The following is an 11,065-nucleotide window of genomic DNA, read 5'->3' as shown; positions in this document are numbered from 1 at the left end:
AACTTATGCAGATTGGACCTAGAAGCCTCTGAAGGATGGGAAGGCCAAGTCTGGTGATGTCTCCTAATTATAGTGTTTGTAAGGGGTTATTCACTGGTGACCTCAGGGTAACTGGCACTGACCCCACAATGGGTTTTCCTTTTGGGAAGAATTCCAGATCTCTTTATTTCTTTTTGAGAGAATTCTAAGAGCCCAGGACTCACCAATACTTATACCCACTGCCTCCCATTTGGTTTTCTTAGAGATGCTTTTTCTTGAATTTTAGGAATTAGAGAAAAGACCTGTTTATATTCTCCTGGGCTGTTCTCTGATTAACTCTTCCTCCATTCTTTGGTCCGTCTACTTTCCCTCTAGCACTCTGGAGGGGTGACCTCTGACCTCACAGCCCATGGTTGCTTTGGTCTCTAACAAAAATCTCTGGGATGTGAGGCCCACTTTAGACTCCTGACTTTTTATATGACTTTCTGTGTGCATTTTTTGGTCTTTTCTGCTCTGTGTGTAGGTATCTTCTTTTGCTGGAACACAAGGATCCTCAGATATTTTATTTCTTTTCACATTAGCCTCTAGCCCAACAACTAAGCCTGCGACAACTAAGTCCAACAACTAAGTTGCCCAACAACTAAGTCCTGCAACAAAGCAACAACACAGGCAGTACATAAGTTGTTCTCACTGGGGGTCATGGCAGGGTAGGAAGAGAATGAATGGGCCCCATAGACCTTAGACAGAATCAAGCTCTTGACAATTTATTTCTCTGTGAATTGGAAGATGGACTTTAGTTTCTTCACCTGCACACTGAGGCTATGACTAGCTGCCTCATAGGTAGTAAGGATTAAATAAGAAAGAATACCACAGAATAGCTATTGTACCTTACATCTTCATAAATGTTAGTTCTTGAACTTTTCTTTAGATATCCTTTGAGCTCTGGTCCCAGTTCCCTTTTCTGCAGTCAGATGTTCTACCACTGAGCGATACCCCCTCCCAGTTCCCTTTTCTGGGTCAAATAAAAGTTTTTTTATGTTGTTGTTATTGTTGTTTTGTTGTTGTTGTTTGTTAGTAGCTTTGCTCTAGATACTAGAAATATCCTTGGTTAGGACCATGGATCCTCTCTTACACCAATTCCCATTGATCAATGGTTCTCATTCAAATTTGTTGAAGACATCGTGAGGTTTCTGGGGGTACCCTTTTCTCCTGAAGAATAGGGGCCATTGCATGTTCAAGAGCCAGCACACTGCCCAAGTTCTAGGAAATGTTCAGGAAACATGCTGAACAAGTGAATGACTGAAAACTGATTGTGACTAGTCAACCAAAACTTAGCCAGTTCTAATGTTTCTGGATGCATTAATGCTTTTAAGCTTCTTAAGGGGAGTGTGCAGTGTAAAGGATAGAAGAAAGAAAAAATCGGACCTCTCAATGATCAAGTATCTGTAGACTTACCAGTTTTATAAACTAGTGTTTCTCTTCCAAGGAAAGTCTGTGTGAGCCTGAGCACAGGAGTCATTGTCCCTTTTGCTACAAAGATCACTGGTTGAAAGAGTCTATCCTTGAGTGTGTCCACATCCATAGAGATACTGGCCCAGTCCAGAGAAGGATGTCTAGAAGTTGAATTAACTGCTGGTGATTGTTGGGTAGAAATAGAAATCTCTGACCTTTTGTCAATAGATAACCTGATATAAAAAAATCAAAGGGCACCACAAATTCATCAACATTCCTATAATGAGGCGGTGAACTCTTAATAGTAAACTAAACAGCTGAGTAACAGGATGACCGTACAACAATAGGGAGGGAATCGAGGCACTGAGGTCAAAGCATGGAGCCAACACCCACCTGGGATGGGGGTATAAAAGGCCCAGGAGGGAAGGAGGTTGTCAGACTCAGTGGCTTGGCCTTTCCAGCTGCTCTCAACCTTCTGTGCAACCTCAGCCTAACACCATGACTTCCTGCTACATCAGCTCATCCCAGTGTCCGGGCAGCACCAGGTTGCCTGCCCCAACAAGTGTCTATGGCCCCTCCATGGACCTTGTGACCCAGCCTGGGGCAGAGGCCAGGGCTGCCTCCCTGTGCCTGTCAGCCACCGTGGCACATGCCAACCGACCACGTGTGGGGGCGACCCCACTGGGCAAACCCAGCCTGTGCATGCCCTTCAGTTGCTGCACCGCTTGCCCCTTGCCAGGGACCTGCAACATTCCTGGCAACATTGGAGTCTGTGAGAACTATGCGGAAGGCGCCCCGAATGGCCATGAGAAGGTAACCATGAAGTTCTTGAATGACCGTCTGGCCAACTACCTGGAGAAGGTACGCCAGCTGGAGCGGGACAACGAGGAGCTGGAGATCAAGATCCGAGAGTCAAGCAAATGTCATGAATCTACCATATGCCCAGACTACCAGTCCTACTTCCAGACCATCAAGGAGCTCCAGCAGAAGGTGAGGTTTAGAGTAGCCTGGGGTGCGTTGGGTCTGAGGAAGGTGGAAGGGCATGGCATTTTTCTCCTTTCCATTAAACATACCTTTGCCCCAGAACCAAGTCAGTGAGAGATTTGTTAGCTTCACACCCATAGGACATGCTCCTGAAGGCTCAAGGAGCTTTGGGTTCTTGGATTCTCTCAAATATGAGTGTAGATGCTACCTGTAGAGCTGGGGCCCAGAGTATGATGTTTTGTGTGTGAACTGTCTTCCTGCTTTTCCTCAGATCCTGTGCAGCAAGGCTGAGAATACCAGGATGATTATCCAAGTTGACAATGCCAAGCTGGCAGCTGATGACTTCAGAATCAAGTAAGTAGGGCCAGAAGAGGGCTCAGAGTGACTCCTCTTTTTTGTTCTATTTCTAGGTGCCCATCATGGTACTTGCCCAAAGTAGATGTTTGAAAATAGTTGCTGGATAGAAGCATTAATGGATCAATACCTAAGTGTTCACATTCTTCCTTTCCAAACCATAATTTAACCTATTACTAGAAATTGTCCTTATATAGGAGAAAAAGAACAAAAGCATTGAAACAAAAAGAGGAAGAATCATCTAGATTGGTCAGGTCCCATGTCATTTTCTCCCCACATCTAGAAGATAAGAGAACTTGGTATTAGAGCCAGAAACAAAATCAAGTCATTGTAAGAATAAACTTTCAATGCATTGGCTGTTGACAGATGCACTGACTCTTGGCCAAATTCATCGGTGGGAGAAATTGTCACTGTAGTTCCTTGTTTTCAAGAGTTGCAATTGAATGAATGAGAAAGGTGTAAAAATCCTGCAAAATGATTAATCCATGGGATAAACTAGAAAGCTTTAGGTCCAGAAGGCTTACTTTTAAGCCATTCTTTTCCAGCTGAATGATCTTTTTTAGCCGGATGGACACTGCATTCTCGTTTGAACACTTTGGTTGAATCTGCGTATTTATTATTGACCAAGTGGACAATCCATTTATTCTTTCTGAGCCTCAGTTTCCCATTTCATCCCATCCAGTGGGCATAATGATAGTTGTCCTGACCATGAGCTCTGTAGCTACAGGATCCAATAGGGTGAATGTTGATGAATTGAGGAAATGAGGATCCACGTTGGTGGGAACCAGGGGCAGCTGAGAGGACATGTCCTTGGTGTCCCGCTGACTTTGCATTTCCTGTGCTGGAAGGCACGAGAGTGAGCACGCCCTGCGCCAAGTGATAGAGGCAGACATGTGTGGGATGCACAAGCTCATGGATGACCTGAGCTTGGCCAAGGCTGACCTGGAGGCCCAGCAGGAGTCCCTGAAGGAAGAGCTGCTCTGCCTCAAGAAGAACCACGAACAGGTCTGGGCCTGGGGCTGCAGATCCTTGGGGGAGGACCCTGGGCAGGAAGGAGAGCTCTGCTCAGCTTGGGGCTCTAGGATTCGAACCTGGGCTCAGTTGGCATTGGGATGAAGAGTTGATCTGGGTCTGGGAGTCAGGCTGACTGTGTGGGAGGTGGTGGAAAGAGAGTTTCTTGTTTATAAAGGTTTGTTTTGTCAGTTTAGGAAGGTGTCCAAATGGGCTCTTCCCAGTGGACCGTGGGCAAGACCTTTCATATCAGCACACAAGTGGGGGCACCCCTCAAGCAGTTAGTCTGGAGGAGAGGTTCAGGTGCCATCTGCTCTGTCCAAAGCCCTTTCCTCACTCAGGATGTGGTTGCTTCTGTTCCTGCAGGAAGTGAGCATTCTGAGGAGCCAGCTTGGGGACAAGCTCCAGATTAAGCTGGACGTGGAGCCCACTGTGGACATGAGCAGGGTGCTTCAGGAGATGCGGTGCCACTATGAGGCCATGGTGCAGACCAACCACAATGATCTGGAAGAGTGGTTCCGAGATCAGGTGAGGGCACTGCCTTGGAGCAGGGAGGGACCTTGGCTTTCCCGTGGGAAGGTTGCTGATCATGTCTCTGTGGCCTTGTGCTTCAGTCTGAAAGCATCAGCAAGCAGGACATGTCGTGCTCCGAGGAGCTGCGGTGCTGCCAGTCGGAGATCCTGGAGCTGAGACGCACGGTGAACGCCCTGGAGGTGGAGCTTCAGGCCCAGCACACGCTGGTGAGTTTCTTTGCACGCCTAGAGGCCTCTGCTTGGCTCCCACTCCCAAGAGCAATTCCTGGTTCAGTACCGGCCCCCCTTAAATACAGACCAGGACACAGTTGAAACCTCGACTTCCTTGCCTGTGCAAGAACCTTCTCATAGATGTGGATGCTGGGGCATATGGGGGCAGGTCCTGCACACTTATCCTGCGTCTGCAATGAAGAGCAATGGCACATTGTTAGTTCTTCTAGCTGAGGTCTGCTAGCTGAGGTCTTCTAACAGGAGCTAGATTGTTCTCCAGGTCTGGCAATACCCTGGGGTATCACAGTCTTACTGGAGAGACTGAGAGCTGCAGTCCACAATTTTCCACCTGCCTCCCCCTTTGCCATTACAGAAAGACTGTCTGCAGAACTCCCTGTGTGAAGCTGATGCCCGCTTCGGCACCGAGCTGGCCCAGATGCAGGTGTTGATCAGCAACGTGGAGGAGCAGCTGTCTGAGATCCGGGGTGACCTGGAGCGGCAGAATCAGGAGTACCAGGTGCTGCTGGACGTCAAGGCCCGACTGGAGTGCGAGATTGCCACGTACCGGAAACTTCTGGAGAGCGAGGACTGCAAGTATGTGTGATTGGGTCTTTTTCTGCCCAAGATACATACCTGATGGTCAGGCGGGTCCTCAGAGATAACTGATGGGGTTGTGGAAGGAGATGTCATCTGAAAGAACAAAGCTCCCTGTGCATGCTGGCTAAGGGACGCACTCAACTCTCTGCTGTGTGCAGACTCCCCTGTGGGTCAGTTGTTATATGAAGAGCTGATTCCTAAGGCAAGTCCCCCCAGAGGGCTCCTGGATGTGGAAAAACATAGATGAGGGTGGACGAGGAACTGGTCATATGGAGTTCATGCCGCCCTGTGACGTGGTGGTAGACCCAAGTCCTTTACCTATTTGGTGTTGCCCTTTCTGTGCGTCCCTGAGACACCTTTGCACCTCTTGTGTCTAACTCTTCCTCTCTCTTTCTCTCTCTCCCTGCAGACTCCCCATGAATCCCTGCTCTATGGCTGCCTCCTGTGTCCTTTGTCCAGGCTGTGCCCCTGCCACCTGCAGCCCTCTCTAAGCCGGTGGCACCAGCGCTGAGACCCAATTCTGAAGGTCTGGATGCCAGCATGGAAGGTCAAGACTGGCTGCCCTCACCTGCTTAGTCTTCCTTCCAGGAAGACCAAACTCACTGGAGGCATTTTCACTGAATCAAAGTGTAACAGAAACTTCTAAGCAGTCGTTCCCTGTGTGTCCCTAGGCTGTGTTTCTCCCCCAAAGCTGTAATTGTCTTTCACTTGAGCTATTGTTTGTTCCCAGTACCTCTTCTGGGATTTTGGTTCTACTCCAATGCTTCAGCCTCTCCTAAGATGTAATTGGATTCCTGTACAAAATGGCCAATAAACCTCCTTCCTGCATTAAGTTCTATACTTCTGGTGTTTGGCAATGTATATGGGGAGATAAAGAGCTCTGGCCCTCAAGACCTTGGGTGGTCGCTAGCTCCAACATGTCTCTTTGCTGCCAGGATTTCTCTGGGGGCATTGGGGTCTTAGCCTCTGGATGAAGGCCCTTTGCTGACACGGGATGTGTACTTACCTTGCCCATCGATTCCTATGGACTGGTGAAAGCAAGTCATGCTGGCTGCCAGGTTTGAATTCCTTTAGAACAGCTCAGGACTAACATGTCTCTATCATGCTTTTGGCATCTTCAGACTCTTGATTTTGTCCAAGAGCAAAATCACACAACTTAGATTTCCAAGCTAGCCAAAGGGAGATCATGCTGAGAACTGCCCTGATCAGGTTGCCAAGTTCTCTCTCTCATTCAGATTGTCCCTTTTACGGAGGCATGGTGTTACCACATACTGTCTTAGATTGGGCTCTGGGGACAGCTGTCTGGGTCCTGGGCATATTTTCTTCCAGAGAGATGTGTTCCGGTCTCCACTGCTGATGCCTTTGGAGCACCGATGCTGACTGAGGAATGCAGTTGGTGTGAGTGCTTCGTATGCCTGTCTGCCACTTGGACATGGCTCTGACCCAGACTCAGGTGGGTCACAGCCAGGCATGGCAGCATAGCACTTGTGAGATTATGTGCCTTCTTTGCTGTCCAAGTCAGTTTAGCATCTGGCATGGGCTGAGCGTGTCCACGAATAAAACTCTCAGATTTTGGCTCCCCTGTGTACCCTGGTCCAAAGACCAAGGTGGATTCGGTTCTTCTGCATGGTAACATAGTATTGCGGAAAGAGCACTTGCTCTGGAGTTGGGCCAGTTTGGGCTCAGATCCCACCCTCTGTGACCCCAGTTCAGTGGCCAGGCCACTACACTCTTTTGAGACCTACTCTTCAGTTGTCAAAGTAGAAAAATGTTATTTCCCCTTCACTGTTGTTGAGGGATAATTCATACAATGCTCTTGGCATAGAGAGGGTGTTCAGTGGATATTGGCCTATGGGGCTCCCTGGGAACCAACAGGGATGACGTTTTCCTCTTAGAAGGAAAGCGGGACTGAAGAGTTGATAGCAGAACCCATTAGCAGGATCAGGGGCCATGTATTTCCAAGTCGGTGGCCTGGAAGTTTGACCATCCTCCTTGTCCACTTCTAAGCAATAAGGAGCTTAGTGTTTCTCTCCAAATGGCCTAACCCAAACCAACCAACCAATCAAACAAACAAAAGACATTCTTTGGGCTGTTACAGGACAAGTGGGCTCCTGTGGGCCTCCTTCTAATAAGTAACTCACAAGAATCGTATGTTATAAGGAGTGGCCATAACTTTTTCATGTAACATGGTCGTGAAAATCTGGCCTGTTCCTGCCTTGACCGGCCAGGTCACAATCTGCATGCACTCTAATTTGGGACCCCCACGGTTAGTGGATGTGATAGGAAAGGCTATTCCGACACAGGGGGCACTGCAGTCTAGGGAAGCTGGCAAGTGGCTATTTAGCTGGCAGGTGTCTATCCTGCCTGGCCCAGGGCACCTGGACACTGGTTTTACAATCATCCGTAATGATGCCCGGCAGCTCAGGGCGCCCTCTGGTGCCAAAACCCAAGCACTTCTCCATTCACAGACCGGTTCTCGCGTGGGTACATTCCACCCTGGGCCCTCCCGCCTCCCTTGGTTCCACTGTCCTCGCATATTGGACTGATAGGAACCCTGGATGCAGTGTCTAGTTTTGTGTCTAGATTTCAATGAGGTTGATTGTTTTTTCCCCCCTGAGACTATTGCTCTCTTGGCTTGGAACCGGATCCTCTTTTGAGCCACCTAGTTAAGTTCCAAGCCCACTAGTGTTCAGATTATTGCCTCTGCACTACCAATGTGCTGATCAGTAATGTTTTTTTCCAGGCTTCACACAATAACACCAGGCAGGCCTCTGCAGGCCTCTCCACTCATTGCCTGTTTTTTACTCCAAATGCCATTTCTCCCAAATACCAGCAAAGTGGAAGGAGTGAGGGTAGCTGGCTGCAGGCCCCAGGACAGAGGCTGGCAGTCACTGAGCCAGCTTTGGGGAAGGGCCCACATGTCTGCTCCCACCACCGTGTACTCCTGGAAGCCAAGAGTACTGAGGTGGAATTCTGGACTTTTCCGAACAGGAACATTTTTTATTTAGATACTAATTTTTGTGCGTTGTGGTCCATGACGTGCGATCGCTAACGCTTTGCCTCACCACTCCTTCCTCCTCCTCCCTTCGTCTTCCTGACTAAGAACAAAATCAAATCTGCCCCTTCTGTTGGCCACTTATAATAATCTCCCCGAGTTCATCTCATGGAATCATTTCTTTGTTTTCTTGTCACCTAATTTAGTGTTTCTCAGCCTTTTTTTCTTCCTTATCTGTGGCTTTTCTTTAACAAATATTAAAAAAAAAAAACAACCCTCACTTCTCACTTAATGTTGTTTTAGCTCTCAAAAATATGAATACCGAGGCCCGTCATGGCTAAAAGCTCATTGAGAACACAGGCGGTTTGTTTTTAAATGACACTCCCTCTAACCAAAATATCCTCCTCACCATGTCCCCTCTGGCAGGGAGAGGGGACTTTCCCTTGGAGAATCACTGCCTGGTTCAGGTAGGAGCCTCTGGGCTAGCTCAACCCAGGCTCTACCTGCCTGCCAGGTGTAAGAAATCTCAGAGACTCTGGAGAGTGTCTCAGTGAGTCCAAGCCACTCAGGTTGCTCTCGTGTGGCTCCAGGCCTTTCCCTCGGTCCTCCTGGTGGGTAGTCCCGCTGGGCCACATTTCACATTCTCAGAACTTGAAGTCCGCATCCTCCCCCTCGAGCCAGCTCTTTGCCTTGACTTCCCGGCTTCCCTTATCACCCCATTCTTTTCCCAGGAACCCAGGGACCTCAAAGACTTTTGCTGTCTCTCTTTTGACCACCCCCATATCACTCAGCCCTGTAGTGTTTTGGTAGAGTCCTCTTGTCTTCTCTGCCTCTCTGTCAGCACTCCTGATTTTACCACATGCTGCTAGGGATCTTGTAGGAACTTTCTCCTCTTCCGTCTGCCCCGTCTCCTCTGTACTGAGTTTATCCTGCACACACTTCAGCCTTTCACCATTTCATTGAACAGTTCCTGGGTATGTGTTATGTACCAGGCACTGCACTAGGTGCTGGAGATTGTGCAGAATGGAGATTCAGTGTTTCCATCCCAGGGTGCATTCTGGGCGCTGCTTTTCCTGAACTACCCTTTGGTCATCTCTCTTGTCTAGTCAAAACCTTCAGAGGACTCTGTCCTGTTCCCCGCTATACTCCTAGCTCTCTGGATGAGTGTGCAGCCCAGAGGGGACTGCGGCACTGGTTCAATGAGTGGAGCACGTGGATGGAATGGGTGTCCGTGGTGGCTGGCAAGAAGCTTTGGCTTGGGTTTGAGGGTCTTGGTCGACCTGAGCTAATGTTTCTCGGACTTCCTTTTCTAGTTTTGTGAGCTCAGACAAGTAACCTAACTGCTCTGAGCTTTTTGCTTATTCTATAATGGGATACTGGCAACCATTTTGCAGTGTGATTGAAAGGATTAAAGCCTGAGGTACAATACTGGGGAGCACATAGTAGGTAGTCAAACGTGATAGTGTGTCTCAACTCTGAATATGTGGTGTGTGTGTGTGTGTGTGTGTGTGTGTGTGTGTGAGAGAGAGAGAGAGAGAGAGAGAGTCATGAAATTCTGTGTGACTGCCAAGCCAGATTCCCAGCACCTAGTAGATATTAATCAGTACCACTTCTCTTGACCTTCATCTGTCCGCTACAGACATTGTTTCTTGTGGACAGACTTCATACCCACAAGTTTAACAAACACTGTATGGGTTTCCCCTCTGGTCCCTCCCTTCTCCTTCTGTCTTAGATGTTCTTAGAAAACAAACCTTTGTGAAGAAGAGTAAACTAGGAAGATGAAAACAAACAGAATTGCTTATTATATTAAAGACAACCCATGCTAACACATTTCAAGTGTGCGCAAACATTGGCCCCTCCTGAATGCATCAAATACCAGTTTGCTTCATTGGGCTTCATTTATATAGGATGACGGCCACCAGAAAGCTCTTCTCTTTCTGTAGAACAGAGGTCCTGTTTTCAAAGTGTGGTCCCCAAACCCCAGAGTTGGTATCACCTGAGAATTTGTTAGAAATGCAGACTCTTGGGCCTGACCCCAAACCTACTGAATCAGATACCTTGGCATGGGGCCCTGGCAATCTGTCTTTCTGCAAGCCCTCCAGATGATTCTGATACAGCCTAAAGTTTGAGAATCAACTGTGTAGAAGTTATAAAAATATAAGGAGATGACTTTTTTGCATAAATTAGTATAAATTCCACTTCTATAGGCTTTAAAAATGCAATTTGACTCTTGGGGGTCTACATTTTTCTGTCATTCAAAGTTATCTCTGTTGGGGCAGGCCTCTGTTGGCTGCATGCTCGCATTCCTGAGGTTGCACCCCTGCTTCTTTGGAGCCCACCATTATGGTTCTGCTTCCAAGTGTGTGCCTGTGGTTATCTTTGTTTTCTAGAAATTCTTTCCCTCTTTCCTCTGCCTGTCCAGATCTTACCTGTCTTTCAAGCTCCAGATAAAGTCTCTTGATGTCCAACCCCCCCATCCCATGCCTGCAGCTCTCTCTGTGACTTTTCTTTCCTTTGAGTGACATGAACTATTTCTCTTTCTGCTCTGAGCTTTTTCAGAGATGGGCACTTCTCTGATTCATCATTGCAATCCTCATGGTGCCTTGGAAGCGCTTTGAACATTGGAGGAGGTTATATGAATATTGAATCACTTGGAGTAGCTCACTAGGACAAATTCACAGATGGCGGTAAGCCTGCCTTGGTAAATATTGCCCATATCCATACATAGAGTAATTAAGGGGGAAGTGTTCCCATGGGTCTCACTGACTGTATATGAGACATCATATTGTATATGAGAGTTGGGATCAGCATAGAGCACACAGGAGTCCTGGGCAAGAAGGTTTGCTGGGCCATTTGTTGGCAGCCTCTTAATGCCAGCTCATCAGAAATTCCATTCTAGGGTCCTCACTTAAGAGTAATAGAGGGGGTGCCTGGGTGGCTCAGTGGGTTA

General features: G+C 47.9%; 1 protein-coding gene across 1 annotated transcript; it reads left to right on the top strand.

The window, feature by feature from the left end:
- Positions 1–1,892: 1,892 nt before the first annotated feature.
- Positions 1,893–5,611, top strand: LOC101687780 (keratin, type I cuticular Ha7-like). The gene is made up of 7 exons (XM_004772773.3): positions 1,893–2,421; positions 2,687–2,769; positions 3,618–3,774; positions 4,147–4,308; positions 4,395–4,520; positions 4,897–5,117; positions 5,530–5,611. The coding sequence occupies exons 1-7, from the start codon at positions 1,930–1,932 to the stop codon at positions 5,609–5,611; spliced, it is 1,323 nt and encodes a 440-aa protein (XP_004772830.2). The 5' UTR covers positions 1,893–1,929.
- The last annotated feature ends 5,454 nt before the right edge of the window (positions 5,612–11,065 follow it).

The sequence above is a fragment of the Mustela putorius genome, unplaced genomic scaffold (genome assembly GCF_011764305.1).
Source record: "Mustela putorius furo isolate JIRA1106 unplaced genomic scaffold, ASM1176430v1.1 tig00000487_pilon_pilon_pilon, whole genome shotgun sequence".
NCBI lineage: Eukaryota > Metazoa > Chordata > Mammalia > Carnivora > Mustelidae > Mustela > Mustela putorius.
This window is presented reverse-complemented; position numbering and strand designations above follow the sequence as displayed.